General features: G+C 40.8%; 1 protein-coding gene across 7 annotated transcripts in view; it reads right to left on the minus strand.

Annotated features, from left to right (window-relative positions):
• The window catches only part of HEATR5A (HEAT repeat containing 5A), a 67,436-nt gene extending 53,292 nt beyond the window's left edge, over positions 1-14,144 (minus strand). For 5 of the 7 annotated variants that reach the window (XM_027709679.1, XM_027670254.1, XM_027670245.1 and 2 more), the window contains exons 1-3: positions 14,060-14,144; positions 2,480-2,563; positions 426-680 (exon numbers count right to left, since the gene is read on the minus strand). In XM_027709679.1, coding sequence (XP_027565480.1) covers positions 426-551 — 126 coding nt within the window. In that variant the 5' untranslated portion in view covers positions 552-680; positions 2,480-2,563; positions 14,060-14,144. Of the gene's footprint in view, positions 1-425; positions 681-2,479; positions 2,564-7,402; positions 7,768-14,059 lie in introns of those variants that run through there. The other 2 variants (XM_027709663.1, XM_027709656.1) reach the window with 2 other exon arrangements.
• Positions 14,145-19,749: the final 5,605 nt, after the last annotated feature.

A 19,749-nucleotide genomic window follows, 5' to 3' on the forward strand; every position in this document is an offset into this window, starting at 1 on the left:
AAACAATTGGAGAGTTGGCTGGAAACAGATCTTTTATCATTCGATTAAGAAAATTTAAAAAAAAAGAAGAGAAAGATGTTACATCCTTGCTCGCTGGAGAACTACCAAATAATTGTGCAATGCCAGGTGGAAACATGACTGACATTCTTCACAATGGGACTGCAAAATCTTGCAGCAATAATATGAGTTAAAAATAATTAAAATTCCCTTCATTGGACAAGTGGCTCTGTCACTTGAAGGGCTGTGACCAAATTCTTGTAATATTTAGAAACCTGTTGCTAATACTAAATACACTTTCATTGCTTGTAAATAAAAGATGAGGCAAATGAAATTGAATATTGCTCTTTGGTTTTAAACAAAATAACAAACAGACAGAAAGAAATAACTATATATGTGATTTTGTTCTCAAATCTCATTATACTTACTCTGCTAGTCACTGGTAAAAGTTTTTCCAAATACTGTAACCACTCAAAAATGAACTCTGCTTTTTGAAATCCACCAAGTTGGTTATACACTTCTTCATTAAGCAACAAACTGTGAGCTAACTCCATTCCTTGAAATTTTCCTCAAATCTCTCAAACACTGTGGAATGAAAGGAAAATCCAACAAAGTACCGAAGCTGTGTTAATCAGTCAGGTTTTCTTCCTCGTTAATATCTGATGAATCAGAAGTTTGAACAGCTAAACAGAAAAAGAAAAAAAAAGTTAATAGAAAGTCAATAATCATATCATATTATATTTATGCTTGGTTTATTAAAATGAAATTTTCAAAGGAAAACAATATAAAAAATAAATTATAGCAGTTTTACGTAGAGATCTTTAGTAATACTTAAGTTTTTCATATGAGGCAATGGTATTGATGTAATATGCCAGCTAAAGTTAAATATACTTCAGAATATATCAGAGGGGTTCTCACTGAACTTCTGATTTTCCTTCTCCTTGTTTTGCAAGTGAAGTTTTCTAGTCCTGAAAGTAATGACCAACCCAAACATAGTGACTTTGCTATCTAGAGCTAAGTGTAGCAATGGCCACAACCTACACATAACAAACTCCTTTTAATTATATTCACAAATATAAATGTTAACATATTAATTCAAATACTTTAGGTATTCTCAATGCCAAGGAAGGCATAAAAAAATCCCAGAATTTCATCGCTGAACAAACCTCTAATACACTATTTTTTATGGAAAAAAACTCAAAACCAAAAGAAAACACCCAAACCTGAAAAAAAAACCTCAAAAAATCGAAATCCAAAAAGAAGTTATGTCTTACTTATGTCTCTCAGACTATTTTTGGAATTTCTACATTTAAATCCCATATAGCATCAAAACACAAAAGAGAATACTCTGTAGGCTTCACAAAAAAAAATAGTCAGGAAGATTCGGGTTAAAATATGGTCAACTATATTTTAAACTCAAAAAAAGTTATCCTTTTCAGAGGTCATTAAGACTGCTGAACACATTATTTCCTATGCAGTAACAATATTATAGTGTAAAATGATCCGTCAAACTGTAAACAGCAATATAAAGCGCTGGTAAATAATTCAATACTCAGGGTGTCATCAAATGCACAGCAGAAGGTTACCTTTACTATTTTCTATGCATTTTTATGTAAAAGTAACTCACAGAGAAAATTAAATAATGGCCCATCTTCGTGAACGAAGATTTGGGGAAAGGTCTTTTACCTTTCCAGCCTGCGCAATGGATTTTTTAGGTGAGACACAGCCTGCGCTGAACTGAGCCCACCCTTTAATCCTAAGGTTCATCTGCCGGGGCCAGGCAAGCTTGGACAATGGCAGTGAGGTCCTCAGGACGTAGGTTTGTTTAGAGTGTCCTTCTCATAGATGGATGGCCACACAGGGCTAACGACCTCCATCAGGCCAGGAGACCGGGGATTCGAACCCGTGGTCGCAGCAGTGAAAGTCCTGCACGCTAACCACTAGGCCACCAGGGGTCTCACAGAGAAAATTAGTCATATTATATTTAGTGTAGTGAACTATCACTTCAAATCTACCTGAAATACCAAGCCACTTGAAAAGGTACCACACTATAAAATGGCATGCAGATATAAATATACAAAACACATTATACTTATATAATATACATATATTACATATTATATATATTATACCTATATATACATATTTTATCTAACTAGGTACACGTCACTCCTAGAACACTCACAGAATTTAGCTCTATTCTCACATTTTTTGCAACATACAAAAAAAAGTAGGATTACATATTTCACTGAGTATTCGAGTGGAGTCTCATCACTGCTCAGCATGAAAATTACAGGTACAGGTCACAAATACTCCTTTTTTTCCCTCAACCAAGGCATGTCCCAATGTCTACCGTCTCTAAACCACCTACTACCACAGTAACTTATCCACTTAACACATGCAGCTCAGGATTACAACTCATAGCTGTTTTTCTCAACTGAAAAGATCATAGTTTGTGACCAGACATGGGCACTTAACTTACCTAGAAGATAATTTCTCCTCATTGTAAAAACTGTCTCTCTGCTGCTTCAGGTTTTTGGGTAAAGGATGTTAAGAACTTGATTTTCTAGGAAAATAATTAATACAAAGATCAACTTTAGGAAAGAAAGCACATGAGATACAAGTGTACCTTCTACAGAAAACAAGAATTCCAAAGTCTTGCAATACTGAAAATTTGTATTAAGTGATAGCTCACCAAAAAAGACTGGAGCTCCATAAATATTATTGCTCTTTATGTGTCACATTTAAATTGGGTAGACGCACCATATACACCATGCAATTGGATTCATTTAACTACTGAAACTACCTTTGTTATTTTTGTTAACTTGGTTTAATTCTAAACCAGAAAAAAAAAAGTAAGTTCAAACAGAGCATAATACAAGAGCATTTCAGTGCTTTCGTAAGATCTACATTACTTCAATATATCCAAAAAAGCAGAGGTGCAAAATATTCATTATATTAGTCTGGAATGTTATAATAAATAGCCATAAACAACACAATAGCATTCAAGTCAAAACCAACAACCAGCTGAGCTGGCACAGGTGATTCATGTGTTCTGAAAAATTCATGTACAATACTATGGATACAAGACATGAGGATTATCAATCCATTCTCCTAGCTCCTAGATATAGTTTTAATGGAAGAATCGATGGACAAAACATTTCCTTGAACTTAGTCTGGTAGGACATGAAATAGAGGTTGAATGTTATTTTAAAGGTATTCACTTTTTAATCAGTTTTCTAATGACTGATGTTGAAAACAAATCAAAAGTATATGCAGATTTCAGAATAATCCAAACTTCTTTCATCCTGGTGAACCAGTGTTCAGCCTGCTGAAGAGAAGGTTCAAGGGGACCTTAAGGAATACCAAGCAGATGAAGACAAGATCTTTATTGAGGTGTATGGGAAGGAATAATACAAAAGTGGCATAATTCAAACAAAGAAGCTTCCATCTTGATAGAAGAAAAAAGATTTTCACTGTAAGGATTATCAGCTACTGGGATTGGTGATGACAGGCTGCAGAATCTGCACCCTCAGGGGTTTCTAGCACTTGACTGGACAAAGCCATCTGAAGCTACTATTGTAACTTGTTTCTAAATGAGATGGTTCAATTGTATAAACGCGTGTCGTGGGTTGAGGTGGCTGGGTTTTTGGTAGCGGGGGCCTACATAGGGTGGCTTTGGTAAGAAGCTGCTAGAAGTTTCCCCCCCCAAGTAAGCCAATGATAGTTGGCTACAGGAGAGACTTCCTGCTGCTGGCCAAGGCCGAGCCAATTAGGAGCAACAGTAACACCTCTGTGATAACATATTTAAGAACAAGTTTGTTCTTACAAGCGGAAGAATTTTCGAGCCAGGGGAGAGCTGACCAAAGCTCCTGGGCAGCCCCGCCGTGGGGGGGGAGGCGGTGGCAGCCCAGTCCAGTCCGGGCCTCTTGGCACCTACCCCAGCGCAGGCAGCGGTGCCCTGGCCGAGCCGCCCGTGCTGCTCTCGGCAGCGCTGGCCGAGCTGAGCGGCAGCCCCTGCAAAGGGGCAGTCGGGGCTGGGGCCAGGGCGTGTGGCCCCATGGAGAGAGTCCTCGCAGCCCCCCAGGCCCGCCTTGCGAGCAGCCCGTGCTGGAGCCCATCCTGCCTGAGGAGCCGAACAGCACTGACAGCACCAAAGCCCCCAAGGTGAACTGCGAGGGGTGGAGGGAAGGTGCCCCGCGGGCTAGTCCAGGGTGGCAGAGTGGCCCCTGCCAGTGGGCACTGCCCTCCCTTCCTGCCCAGCTGAGTCGAGCTGGGCCGGGCCGAGGTAGCCCATCGCAGTGCAGCCAAGCCCATGCTGGAGCAGATGGATGTATGGAAGAAGGCTGTTACCCCCGTGGAAGGCCCAGGATGGAGCGGAGTCCTTCAAGAGACTTGTGGCTCCACACCGGAGCAGGTTATTCCCGGGTAGGACTCATGGCCCTGTGGGGGATCCACATCGGTACAGTTCACCCTATGAAGGACCATCGGGGTGAAGAGACCCCCCACTGCACCCCATGGAGAAGTGACCCTCGGGACAGTAGATATGGAAGAACTACTGCCTGAGGGGTGGAACCACGTTGGAGAGGTCCGTCAAGAACTGTTACCCGTAGGAGGGACCCCACGGAGCAGGGGAAGGACTCAGAGCTGTGGCCCCCCCCCGTAACCCGTGGTGAGGACCATGGTGGAGCAGGCTGTCCCCCTGCAGCCCATGGAAGAGTGACCTACAGGACAGCAGATTTGGAAGACCTGTTGCCCAAGGGGTGGACTTGTCTCCCTTCACTGCAGTGGGGGGAGGAGGGAGAACATGGAAGGAAGGAGGGGTGGGTGGAAAGTGTGTTTAAGACTATTTTATTTCTCACTCTTTAGATCTTATCCTTTTAGTAATAAATTTTAGTATTAACCCCACATTGAGTCTGTTTTGCCTGTGTGACCTCTCCCAGCTCAGAGCAAATTTAGTGGGTGCCTAGAATCCGGCCAAGGTCAACCCATGACAACACGTTTGCAAAAATAATCTAGATTTATTTATTTTTAAGTCTAAATTAAAGAAAGAAAAAATGTTACGGTATAGTTGCTGATCTTTACAACAAACCCCTGCTAACAAGGTCAAAAAGGCTAGCATTTCTCATAGGAGAACTATGAGTACTAAATTACAAAGGCTCACTGTTTATTATGCAAGATTTAGTTTTGTAGAAACAAAACTAATAATAATGGCCAGTCTTCGTGAACGAAGATTTTGGGAAAGGTCTTTTTACCTTTCCAGCCTGCGCAATGGATTTTTTAGGTGAGACACAGCCTGCGCTGAACTGAGCCCACCCTTTAATCCTAAGGTTCATCTGCCGGGGCCAAGCAAGCTTGGACAATGGCAGTGAAGTCCTCAGGACGTAGGTTTGTTTAGAGTGACCTTCTCATAGATGGATGGCCTTACACGGCTAACGGGCTCCATCTGCCCGGGGGACTGGCTGGGATTCGAACCTGGGTCGCAGAGGTGAGAGTCCTGCATGCTAACCACTAGGCCACCAGGGGTCCCCGAGAAACAAAACTAGACATGTACCAAAAAGAAAAATTTAAAAAAAAAAAAAAAAAAAATCACAGAGCTGATCTGGTCAACAAGCAAACCTTCGTTCCATGAAGCTGCATACAAAGCATATTCCATGCAAAAAACTTATCCCTAACACTTACTGAGACTCCCTTTAACAAGAATAAGTCTGCACACCAGGGACACTGATGAAGCTTCAAAAGTAACAATAAAAAAAGGGCACATGCATGCAAATTTGTGAGAAGAAAGGCAAGAACGTAGGAAATTGTTTTACTTATTTTTATTGGTTTTGCAGCCAGAGCAGAGAACAATGCAGAAGGCAGACTGCTTACAAGCCTATGCAAAGCTGATCCACAGACACAGAACACAGGGATGAGCTGCATTTGATTAATAATAAATATGTCCCTGTTATGTATGCAAGATGTTACCAGGCAATTTCTAAGTGCAGAAGAAAACATCAAAACACACACTGTCCAGACATGGGTGGGACTGCGCCCAGCTCAGAGGCGAGGCACAGCCACGCAGGGGGCCAGGCAAGCACAGTGGAAGACTGAATGTCACATCAGCCACTGCAGTTTTTTGAACATCATCACACGCCAATGAATCGATGCGAGTGCAACCTAAGCAAGTAAAGATGCATCTATATTTACATGAAACTCATGTTTAGAAATGTTGAATTATTTGATAGTGCCTTTCCCCTGGTGTTACAATTTTGATACTTCTCAATCTGAAAAAAGAAATCTGGAAAAAAAAGTGTGACATTTAATTGTATGAGATGTATACTATGCCATCAACCAAAATGAAAAGGTATACATAGCTGATAAAATCTTCATTTGCCAACTAGCATGAAGCACTATGCTTTTGGTTTTGTCTTTAGGTAACTGAAGAAATTACAAGGATTACTTTACCATCAGTTCTACAAGAACAGATCAATCAAAAATCCCTCTTTTTTTCCTATGATGTAGGTTTATTTTGCATTTACAGTATGCAACAAAACTGTCAGAAAGATTTATTGGACAAGGCAGAAGGTGTTCCTACTTATTACTGATGAAATTTTTTTCATTTATTGATGGAAAATTTGGCAAGCAGGATTGTTCAAGACTGGTCAGAAAAGAGCTCAGAAAAGCTCTTAGAACAAGCTCTAAATGGAATGTCACCCTGTAGATTGAAAGAGTATAGGGTGAGTCAAGTATTAAAAGGCAAAAGCACTTCAGTTTCTGAAGTTCCTGACAAACCACAGTGAGAAAAGAGGGACCTGTAGTCTTCTTTAAATACAAGGTGACTCATCCAGGATAAGACTGATCTGAGTAACTGCCTTTAGCAACGATCTTTCAAATATGAGTACCAATAGATCAGCCATGACAAAATTATAACAGACTAAAAAAAACCAAACAGATCTATTATGGTTATCAAGTTCATTCTGAGCTAGGTAATCTCTTCAGGTTTTAAAATCTGAGGGGAGCAGACCATAGGCTGCTGTATTTCTTTCACATGGACACCTAAGACAAAAACTAATCATTGTGGCTAGGCTTCGCGAACGAAGATTTGGGGAGGGCTCTACTCACACTTGCTACAAGCGTGCCGGTGGCGAAAAAGGCCAATACAATATAGAACAAAAACTAATACACAACCAGTGAAAAGCTACAAGCAACAGCGGCCCTGATTTTTACTTTCCCCCTTTCTTCCACCTCATAGCACATCTTGCATATGTATAAAAAAATAAAAAGAAAAAAAAAGGTAATCTGCAATAAAGCAAACTCCTAATGGATCTCTCACTAAAAGAAAGCTTTTAAATTATGACTCATTATTTCAAAGAGGAGCAACACAAGTAATGGAAACTACAACACAGATCAAGTAAGTACTTACACATTTATTTTCTTTCAAGACTTTTCATATTTGATCTCTCATTGCTCCAGCAGTTTGTCTCTTTTTCAGGAACAAGTACTGCTCAAACAGAAATCAGATCAACCTCATCTCTCTAGGCATGACACTCAAATGAGGATCTAATGTACAATCTAAACAAGGGTCCAAGTCCTTTATTTTCTTCACTGCATAGTAGATGTAAAGTGTCATTTATCTTAATAATAATTATTTATCTTTTTCTAGTTTCAGTATTAACATAATTCTGCACTAAATCTGACCTAAAGCATAAAGACAACCACAGAATCACAGAATCAATTAGATTGGAAAAGACTTCTGAGATAAAGTCCAACCTTTGACCAAGCACCAACACATTAACTAGACTATGGCACCAAGTGCCACATCCAGTCTTTCCTTACACACCTCCAGGGACGGTGACTCCACCACCTCCCTTGGCAGTTTATTCCAATGTCTAATCACCCCTTCTGTGAAGAAATTCCTCCTAATGTCCAACCTAAACCTTCCCCGGCACAGCTTAAGACTGTGTCCTCTTCTCCTGTCACTGGTTGCCCGGGAGAAGAGGCTGACCCCCAACCTGGCTACAACCTCCTTTCAGGTAGTTGTAGAGAGCAACAAGGTCTCCCTTGAGCCTCCCTTTCTCCAGGTTAAACAGCCCCAGCTCCCTCAGCTGCTCCCCACAGGTGACAATTTGAAGCATGGCACAGCTCAGAAGCTCACTGATATACCTGTGGATTCAATTTTGTACCAAAGACTAGTCCAGCAGAGGAGTAAATGCATATTATGCTTCTAAGAAATTATCACTGTTACTCATTGCCAGTGATGAGTAACAGTAAAAATAGAGTAATGAATAACTGTAATGAGTAAGATAAAAAATGACCAGTAATAATAACCAGTGTTTTCATAACAGCTGCCATTGGGCTCACTATACAATCAACACCATAACCATCCCACTGCTGAAAAACAGAGCTGAAGCACACTCATTAGCTTCAAGCTGTCCCTCACTGCACCGCAGTAGTATTTTAACTGACTTCAAATTCATGGTTTTTTCCTCAGAAAGCAAGATTTTTATCATCTATCTAACAAGTGAACTTATACATTCCAGAGAAAGCCTTCTAGCCTGACACATTTAGTTGTAACCATTAACAGCTCAGATCAATGTTACTCCTGCAGCACTGTTTTAAAAGTTTAATGGGATGATCGTTACCAGTGTATCTGAGCTGACTGCAGGGAGAGACATCGGTGCTCAAGTCTACGTTAAGCCCTCAAACATACTCGTTGAAAGTGTCTTCCAAACATAAATAAAACTCCTGCCCAGCCCCCTTGGACTTACTTCTCACAAGAGAAACCGAGTATGATGGTCTTTGCCAGCTGGGCAGAAAAACCTTAAAGAACCAGCCAAATTCAGCTACTAATGAATGAAACATAGACCAAAATCCAATAGTTACAGTTTGTTGTTTATACTAGTAGGCAAACAGAAAGAGGCACCGAGGCCTGGAGAAGGCAAAAAGTGCAGGATCAAACTCCCAGCTACTTCAAGTGGGAGACCTGATGGCCCAGGAAATTGAGAATTCAGTTATCTTTCGCTGTAATCTATCTAGAATTTATAGCCCACAGAAATAATCTGCTTTAAATCAACAACAATGATAGAATCTCAGTAATTTCCTAAGGAATAAAAAAGAACTAAAATTCCAGCTTAGATGAGCTTGGAGTTTAGATACTGGAAATGGATTGAAGTGAGAAAATTCAAGAGATAAAGGTATTTATTATTACTGGAAAGACTAGGCGGTCTTTTGTTTACTTTTTTACTTATACAAACTATCACCAACTAACTCACAGAAGCAAAGTCTGCCTCACAATCTTCAGTTAGAGTAGGCAAAGTTAAATAGAAGTGTCAGTGCATGTCAGTACTTCCAAATCCTTTGTGTGGCAGGATCCTAAGCATTCAGCTAACTTGTGCCTTCTTTATATATACACAAGCCTTAAACTTAGTGCTGCACAGAGCTACATGAAGCAATAGCAGGTAACTGCTGGTCCCAATATAACATTGAGCCCTCTGTACACATTTTATATTCAGCAGTGCTAATCACTCTTGGTCTCTCATTTCACTGAAAAAAAGCTGGGAATTTCATGTGCCCTTTCACCGCTTTCTTGTATGCATTTTCAAAGAAACACACAAGCAAATGCAGGGCATTTTAGCACCAAGACATGAAGAGGAGGAGGGGAAAAAAGAGAAAGTTAACCCCCCTGAGAATTGTTTCTTTACCAGAAGCATTGGTATGTTTCACTGATTAAACCCTTGATGAGGAGGACTGTGAAGAACTTCTGAAACCAGAGCCCAGTCTTTCAATCCATACACACTCATACTTGAATTTGTCACTGCTTGGTCTCATCAGTGTGGACCAAATTAATCCTTACAATCAAACTGATGAGTGCTTTTCACCCAAAATTAATTTAGTGCCATTAAGAATGCCAGGTATTTAGCAGTGTTATGTTACATTGGTCAGCGGTAAGGAAAATTTGAAGCCAAGCACAGAGAAGACGGGACCAACAGTCATGTTTGACAGGAGTTCGCAAGAACAGACCACAAGAGAAAGTCATCACAAGACCACAACTCAGAGGACATGGAAAAAGAACACCAGGACACAGAGGAGATGGTCCGAAATATTAAGACTTTTAAATCAAGCCGAACTGTAACTCTTAATATCAGATTTTAATTGCATTAGCATGGGGAAAACACACCAAATAAATCCCACAGTTGAGTACTCATATGTTTTGTTGTATAGTCTGTGTTATAGAGGGATTCAGTTCCACTCACAAATTAAATTATCTTCCTTTTTTAAAAAAACCAAAACATGTACACACTTGTATCACATGCTTATCCCAAAGAGCAAAAAGCAATGAAGGATCTGTCTAACTACAAGCAGAAAAAGTAACAGCTTATTGCAAAACCATCCACTTCCTCTAATTATTGCTGAAGATTTCAGACTAGGACAACTTCCATTTACATCATATTTTTGTATGCAATTATTCAGATTAGAAACGTGATTCTGAAATCATAAATGCTGAACCAAGACCCTATTCTTTCAGGCTTTCTGCTGTGCTCTTGGTGAAGCAATTTGCCCCAGGACAGCTTTGTATCAATCCTCTCATTGAAAATTTGGTAGCATTTATGCAGGTAGTCGTTAAAGTTACAAGCCAAGTGTATCTTCATATATTGCCCCACCCACATATGTAGGGCTTGCTGTGTTCACACAGTGTTTCAGGCTGTCCTAAAGAACAAATATCATGCAGCCCAAACAGAATTATTGTTAGCTTCTCAGATACTTTCATCTGTGTTGCAAAACAAAGGGGCTGTTTTGTGAACCATGATGCTCATACAAAGTACTTGTTTACTCCCACAGGAACAGTTCCAAACGACTGATTTTCCTACCAAAATGCTATTATTGATTTCCAAGTTTTAGAGGAGTTGCCCTTTATCTGAAAAAGTAATAAAGCTCAAAGGCAACAAAGACCTAACAGAAATCTATCAGAATCCTTGCTCTGGACTTGCTGGTTTTAAAAATGTTCACACAAAGAATGTGACCACCCACAACCTTCATACATAACAGTGATACTTATAAGAACTACAACACAATATACATTTGCTGAAATGTGAAAGAAATGACAAGACAATGTCTTCTAGGAATGAATGATTTCTGTGAAGTTTTGAGGACAAGGCTTGAGGGAAAATCAGAGAAAAATACCCTGAAAAAAAGTGCCTGGAAATGCAATAGCTATTTCAGCAATGCAACATATTCAAGACATTTTAAAAAAAATTTGGAAGACATTTATTCATTGTGTTAAAAAGTACATACACTTTGCTTTCATGTTTCTTGTCATCACTTTAATTTTTATCTCCACATGAGAAGAATTATTCCAGGAAACCAAGAAGCAACAACATTCAGCTACCGAGAAATATAAGCCAGCCATTTCCTGAGCTCCACAGCAGCACTACTGGCACACTGTCCCCCCTAGCCCTCACAACTCTCTAATATTATTTAGGTTCATTTCTGAAAGTTTCAGATAACAGACTTGGCTCCTTTACAGGGACCTCAGAACATTATTTTATTTACGGGTAACCTGGCAAACCACATATAATAATTAACCAATGCTTCTAATAGTCATAAAAATGGTATAATATCTGGAAGTTTGATACTGACAACATGAGTTTAAAATATTCCCCCCCCCCCCAAATTGGACTAACTAAACTTCAAAAAGCAATAACTAGCTTCAGTCTGATAAAAATTCATAGAATGCTTTGGGTTTATTTCTTTGCAAGTTTGAAAGCTGGTGTCAAAGCAAGTGCATGAAAACCACAGAAGTATAAACATCCACCTAAATTCTACCAATAATTTCAATATATGTCTGAATACAGTTTTATTCCTGAGAACATTGTAGACAATACTGTTTATCTAATATAGACAAAAATACATCAAACTGAGTATGCTGACAGGGTGGGGTTTGTTGTTGGTGGGGTTTTTTTATCACAATGACAGCAGTTTCAGGAAATGAAATTATTTGTTAGAATGTCAAATTGACTTACACTAGGTGATATATATGCATATGGATTATCCAAAGTGTAGGTTGATTTTAGCTACCAATTTTCCATTAAGGTAAATGCTGAATCCAACCTAGTTTAGCATTAAATTCAGCCAAAGGTATTTTTTGCTGAACATATCCTGAAATGCCAGAAAAGTATACTTATTTTTCCTGAAAATTATTATAGCTATTAGTGTGACTAGACTTCAACTGCACTGAAACACACCAACACAGAAATCTGGCAGTAGGAGCCTCACAGATGCAGACTTTGCAGGAGACTTGTTTGGCAGATCAGAGGCCACTATCCAGGCATAAATCACTGACATACCTCAATGCAATTGTTCTTTCTCTAGGTATTTTACATGGCTGTTCCCCAAAGAAAACTCCAAAACAGCTCAAAAAAATATAACTGCATAGAAATTTCCTGCCTTTTTGGTCTGCAATGTCGATACAGACATATTTTGTGTCTTTTTAAAGGTTCTTAAAATCAGTAAAAACCACAATGGTAAAAACTGAATAGAACAAACATCCCACAATCTGAAAATGCTTTTGTGAGAACATATTTCTAACCCCAACATCATTAGGATGTTCTGAATTTTAAAACATACGGAAGTAGTCGGTCATGAAGTAGTCAGTAAGTCAGCTATTTTACCAACTATAAAAACAATCCTATGTTCAATAATCAAGCACAAGTTTTCAATGTATCGCTAGATTTAGTGTAACATCAAACTGGCTTCCTCCCCCCAACTCCATTTCATTGTGTCAAACAATCAGGAAAAGAAACCCAAACTCCATTCAGCACACAAGCAGAAGTAATCTATCTGCTGGGTCCCAATTGTTATTTCATACATGAGAATATTACACATCATGTAGCAAAACACCAAAACATACAATATAGCTTGACTATTTCTGAAGACAAGGAAAATATTTCTGGCATGTGAGACTAAAATAAAAGTACAGTTCATGGCTATAACTGCAAAAACGTAATGCTACTAAATCGAAACCCAAACTTAAAGAATCACTACAAATAATGAATTAAAAATTCAAAATATATCAAATTTCATTTAGAGAAACACAAAGCTCAACTCAACTTTTATTTACCTTCCTCCTCTCCTATCATCCTTCCACCCATATCTCAAAAAACTTTCCTTTTCACTAAACTTACAACATCTGTTACTCTTTCCCTCATTCAAAAATGTCAACACTAATGCAACTTTACAGGTTTTACATCCCTGTGCACGGTTTTTACCAGTTATATGATGTAAACTTACTCGTTGTCCTATCCGGACAACGAGGAATTTCAAGCGCAAAAGCCTGCAAAAACATTTCTGCATACCAGAATGTCCAACACCACTACTCCTCCCCTAAATATTATTAATTACCAAGATTTTTAAGAAAGTACAAAAAAGACCCTAAAATCACGGAACCTCGCTGAAAGTAAATGCCGAACCCGTCCCTGCAGCCTTAGGTTCTGTATCGCCCCGCACAGGGCAGACACCCACCCTCGCCCACCCCGGGCTGGCCGGCAGCGCTGCTCTGCCGCCGCCCCCCGTGACACCCAGCCGGCACCAGCCCTGTGCCCGGCACCAGCCCTGTGCCCGGCTTGCCGCCCCTCCCGCGGCGAGAAGACCCCTCTCCGCTCCCCGCGCGGAGCCGAGACCTGCCCCGCAGCCCCGGGGACCGGGACGAGACGGGACGGGCTGTGCTGAGGGAGCGCAGGAGCCGCCCGGCCGCCGGCTTCAGAGGCGGCTGTGTGTGTCACCCACCGACCCACCCAGGAGGCTCGGGGGGTGATCGAGCACTTTTCAGGCGCAGGCCTCGGGCAGGCACAGCCCCGCAGAGAGCTCCCGGCTCCGCTCGGCCCTGCTGCCCCTTCACACAGCCCCTCACGCCGCGCCGAGCCCGGGCATCCCCTCCCGCGGGCGGGGGGCTGGCACCGCGCTGCTCTGGGTCATCCCCGCCCTCCCCCGGCGGCTCCGAGCCCTGCTCCGGGCGGCCGCCGGGGCTCTCCGCGCCCCCTACCCCGGAGGCAGGACCGGCGACCTCCGCCCCCGCCCTCCCTACCTGCCGCCCGCTGTACCTCCTGGCTGCCCGCGGGGCTCCCGCGCCTCTCTGCGGGGCTCGGCCCCGTCCGCCCGCCCTCCTCCGGCACTGGGGGGCCGCGGCTCCTGCGCCCGAGCTGCCGCCGCCCGCCGGCGGGGAGGGGGGAGGAGAAGGAGGAGGAGATGGAGGGCGTCTCCGGTGCTCAGGGCTGTGCAATCGGGCCCGGAGCCATCGAGCGCCCGCGGCGGCCAGGAGGAGGGCGGGAGCGGCTCGGGGAACGCGGGGCCCGGGGCGAGGTGTCGCGGTGCCGGAGGGCACAGACACCGCCCCGAGGGCGCTCCGGGCCCCGCAGCCGCCGGGGCGGTGAGAGGTGCTGCGCTAGCGGGGCACGGCCGGGAGCCAGCGCTCAGCGTTCTCCCACCGAAAACAGCAACAAAAAAAATCCCTCTCGGTGATGTTTTTTTTAAAGTAGCTCAGCTGGCATTGCTGGGATTTGTACCTGGCTGTCATAAGAGTCTGCCATGGCTTCCGATTTCCACTCCACCCCACAGGCGTACTTTCTGGAGAGGGCACCTGGGCACGGCACAGGACAGTAACAGGAACAGCACCTTTACATTAAGCGCATGTCAAACCCAACATTTGCAAAAGTTGTTACTCTTGAGTTTCATCTGTGTAGGCTCTGACCCCAAATCGATATGGGATCCCAAGTCAAGGAGTAATTCTGTGTCTAAAGGACCAGGTCAGCTGGAGCTTCTGGTTTCTCCTACTGCATTAGGTACTTCTTCCATGTGCTCCAACTGGAAAGGGTTGTTACATCATTGGAATGACTTCCACCCTTCAGAATTTTCATAAGCAAATCCACTGGTCATGGGAAAATTTCCATTGGAGGGATTTTCTTTACTGAAATCTGTGATCAAAGTTAAGTTCTGTCTTAATGAGAGGAACGTATGTGTCTCTCAACCATTTTTTAGTCTTAAAATAAACAAACAATAATCTTACTGTAGTTCTGCGTTCTCTGGGACTATTTTCTTTTAACTGGTGCAAACAGAATCACAGAATCATTAAGGTTGGAAAAGACCTCCAAGATCATCAAGTTCAACCTTTGATTGATCACCACCATGTCAACTAGACCATAGCACTGAGGGCCACATCCAGTCATTTCTTGAACAGCTCCAATGATAGTGACTACAGCACCTCCCTGAGCAGTCCATTCCAATGTTTAACAACCCCTTCCATGAAAAAATTCCTCCTGAGGTCCAACCTGAACCTCCCCTGGCACAGCTTGAGGCTATGTCCTCTCATCCTGTCATTACTTGCCTGGAAGAAGCACCTTGCTACAGCCTCCTTTCAGGTAGTTGTAGAGAGGGAGCCATCGTGGGGAGGGAATAATGCCCAGGACACATAACCATACGAGCCAAAATTGTGTACAACTCTTACATAAGCTTCTGCATTCATCTTCAAATAGATTCAACATGTAAGGTTTATATACAGTGGGATCCTCTGGGAACATCTGTATTCAGTTAAGCAGATGATACTGCTGAGAAATATTTCAAGGAGTGTACGCAGAACTGCCCGATTACATTGTGCTATAGATGCCACGAGCACCAGGCTGCGTTACCATATATGGACACTGTTTTCATTTTTACTAAACTGACTGTGATAAAAAAACATAAGCACTGATGCTTTTAAAAAAAATTCTGGCAATGGATGTGGTAATGAAGAATATATAAATGCCTCATATCTGAAGCAGGAAACTATTTACATATTATATTTCACAGAAATCAACTCTACAAACTCCTACTGGCGTAAAGGTGTTAACTCCTGGTATCAAAAATAACGTACACTCCCAGGAAAGAGCTATTTGCTAGATTAACCTCATTTTGATCAGGAGATGAGTTGCTGCTACTCATAAAGATCTGCAATTCACTTGTGAGAAAGGTCAGCTGAACAATTTATATTCAAAGACTGTTGGTGTTATGACATTTTCCATAATGAACTCCAGAAAAACAAAGGCTGCTCTGGCTGGCAGTCCTGAGGTAACAGAAAGACCTGGCAATATTTGTAAAGAATTGATCATGTTTAACCCAGAAACAATAAGCAACCCCAAATTTAGGATAATTTTTGGAATATTATTGCTGTTATTATCATTACTATGTCTTTTATTCACTCTGTTATGGTAGCAGGCAGGGACCCACTCAAGATTAGTATCTCATAATGCTGAATGTTACATGAGCATAGAGCAAAACATAATATCACTCATTAAGAAGTTAAGTCTCGCTCAGTTTTTCCTAAGAATTATGTCTCCCAGCCCCCCTGAACACATGATATCAGATCTAAGTAATGCTTTGTTAATGCTAAGCTGATATGATTCAATTGGAATAATAAAGGATACTAAAGCAGGACACTCCTTCCATCTCTGGGTACATCAGGTTTAGGGTGACTTTGTGCCAGCAGTGTTTACATGAAGGTAAGAGTCTGTGTTTATTGGATTTATGGCTAACCTAGATTTTTATTATGATTTTTTTCCTAAATTGGTCAACAGAATGTTAACCATGCACTGATTCAAATTACTGTCTACTTCAGCAATTATGTATGCCATTTTTATTTTTCCCCTTTTCCATCTGAAATAAAAAAATTATTGTCATGCAAGTTTACAGTATTTTGTTCTAAACCAGAAAAAAATAGGATAGTTAAATGTATTCACCATGTATTAATTCAATTTTCCCTTTCCCCCTTAGTCCTGACTGTGCTTCAATAGCAAATTACTTAATAAAATAAGCAACTGGCAAATAATCGAAATGCACAAACCTACTGATTAGTCTTCTCATTAGTCTATATTGCTAAAGTGGGTAGACTGAGCATGAATCAGTTCTGCCGTACAAATTCCAGACATAGTAGAATATCTATGCAGTCACATACGCCTCTGAGCTAAATATTTTCTTTCTTTCAGCTTTATAATCCTCAATGACTCTAGAGGAAAAAAAAAAGAATGTATTCCTTTGAATTTAGTGTGACTGTCCATGCATGACTAAGAATCACAGGACTAGGGGCCTGATTTGAAGCGAATGTAACATCACCAACTAATTACATAGCAGAAAAAGCCAAATTCCATGATATTTTAAAATAATTAAGAAGGAATGTCTTTAGATTAATTATAAGATGAACCATTTAGTTTTACTTTCTCTTTGCAATTTTGTTATACAGTCAACACACTGGTTTTTAAGTACAGAGTGAGACGACTAAGTTCTGAATGTGTGAACAGTTACACCATCAGCTACAGGCAATTTACATTTGGTTTTAATCTAAGGTTATTAATCTTCTTATAAACATCATAACATGCTCAGTTCTAGAACTGCTGCAGCCCTTAGCATCCAAGTCTGTCCACGCCTGCTCCCTCAGTTGAGACAGTAACTATGTGTTTCTAATCCCAAAAGTGAAACGTTCAGTTCCCTGCAGTAGCTCCCTTCTGGGGGCATGTAGAATGCAATACATTTTGGCCTGTCCTAGCTTTTGCAATGCCTTAAACACAAATCTTTCTTTTTTTTACACATTGAATATCAAAAGTAATATATAGTTTTATTTTATGCTACAATACTGCTATACTTCTTTTTATTCCCAACACAGTTGCTTTTTGTACTATAACAAAATGCAAGGCCTGAATTCATGCCAAGCAATTACACAGTCCTGCTGTTATTTTTAATCCTAAAATGTAAATAAAAGTATTATGCAGGCCTAGATAATATTAGATACAGCTACCAAAATGGAAGTGGGAAATAAGAAAGTTAGATCTTAGGGATGAATTGCCAGCTAAATACTAAAGTCTCCCAAAACCCTTTTGCTTTCACTGCTAATACAAAAACCTTTATTGCCAATCTCTCCTAATGGAGCATATCTAAATAGCCTTAAGCTCCTTACATACACATTTTTAATACATACTGACGCAATAGGGCATCTATTGTGGCACTTACACTGGTAAATACAATTAAAGTGAATAGAAAGCAATCTTAAATTCAGAGCAATAAGATACATAAATATATATGAACAAGAACAGTACAACAGGAATGCCATTTATTTGCTTTTCCATGCTGTCTGGATCATCCCTGTTTTAGAAATACTATGGGGTGTTATTTACACTGATACCACACCATTCATTGAGGCAGTCAAAGTGCTCTGTGGATATTAGCTCAAGTTACATTTGTGAGGCAGAGGCCTAAGCAGGAGGTAGCGAAAGGCAAATTCCTATAGCTCCAACAAAGGTGAAGAGAGGTGAAAGCATACTGCCTTCTGAAGAAAAAGGAGGATCAGAGGTGATTTTTTGCTTTTAGTGAAGAGAAAAAAAACTAGTGGTTTTAAACCTCTTTTTCCCTTGTTTTCACTCTTTCTTTGTCTCACAGATGGAAAAAGTGGAGCAGAAAATTGCTTTACCCAAAGCCGCGCACTGGCAGTAATTGAACTAGCAGCCAGCATTGGTTTAAATAGAAAATGTGCCATACATTCAAACTATTTGGGCTACTCTAACTGCTGTTTCTTTCTCTTGACCACATATACCATTTATTTTTCAACTGTATTTGGAGGGATTCCTAAATTTTGTGTTGCTTTCAAGGAGCTTCAAGAAAACAAGAAGGAATAAATAGAAAATACTAAATTCACTAAATTCTTGAGGGAGAGTCTCAAAATTTAGATGCTGTTTTCCCAAGAAAAATATTAAGGAGGAAGCTCTGCTTTCTGTTCTTGTCCAGCAATTGTCACCCTGAGTTCTAATATAAAGCAACTGGTGGATCTTACAGACAGCCCAGTACTGTCCCACTGTGCTGTGAATACACTAAACTGAGTGATGGTCCTTGTTTTGCTCAATGTATAGTCTTAAGGATCAACACATTGAAAAAAAAATAAAATATCCATTTATTAGATGAGAATTGAGATGCTAAGAAGTTAAGAAATGAGGCCAGTCACAACAGAGGTTGGTGACAGACCTCAGGTAATGCCTGGAGACCACTCTAGTTCTCTATGACATACTGCTACTCCAGCTTAAGAACAGAAATATTATGTATTTGAAGGAGTCCATATAGCAGAGACTAATAGAAAATAAAAGCAAAAATTAATGGAGCTTAAAAGATTCATACCTCCTTCGCCAAAGAAGCTGTTTTTATATCAGAGGTGAGATTGAGGTTCACCAGATCATACTTATAAATCCAAGGGGAACTGATTTTGTTCTCAAAGAGGGGCTAAAGAGCAGTGGTTGCATTGAGTCACAATGAAGAATGAAACTTTTGTGCAGCTTTTGTGGTAAATGAGATCAGACATCACAGCTGCACTAAAGGACCTGATGAAAAGAACCACAAAGGCTGGCTAACATCCAGCAGGCCATCAAGTGGCTGCCATTTCAACATGGCGAAGCAATTGGTTGCAGAAACTGTTATGTGCAGAATCTTGCTATGGGCAACAAGAAATCCACCCTATGTATAAAGTCACACCAAATTTATTATAATTGCAACCTTAACAATTTAATCAAAGAATTATTTTCAGTCCAAATCTAATTATTGTAGGGAAAAAAAGGAAATAAAATTAAAAAAACTGTATGGAAAATCTCAATAATGATACTACACTTAAAATCGTTACGCATGCACATCTAGTACCTATACCTACGCCTTTTCCTGGTGTTGTGCTTACCCTTTCACCTCATGTGGCTTCCATCTGGTAGAGGCAGCACA

This window comes from Neopelma chrysocephalum, unplaced genomic scaffold (genome assembly GCF_003984885.1).
Source record: "Neopelma chrysocephalum unplaced genomic scaffold, ASM398488v2 Primary Assembly neopelma1_24, whole genome shotgun sequence".
Lineage (NCBI taxonomy): Eukaryota > Metazoa > Chordata > Aves > Passeriformes > Pipridae > Neopelma > Neopelma chrysocephalum.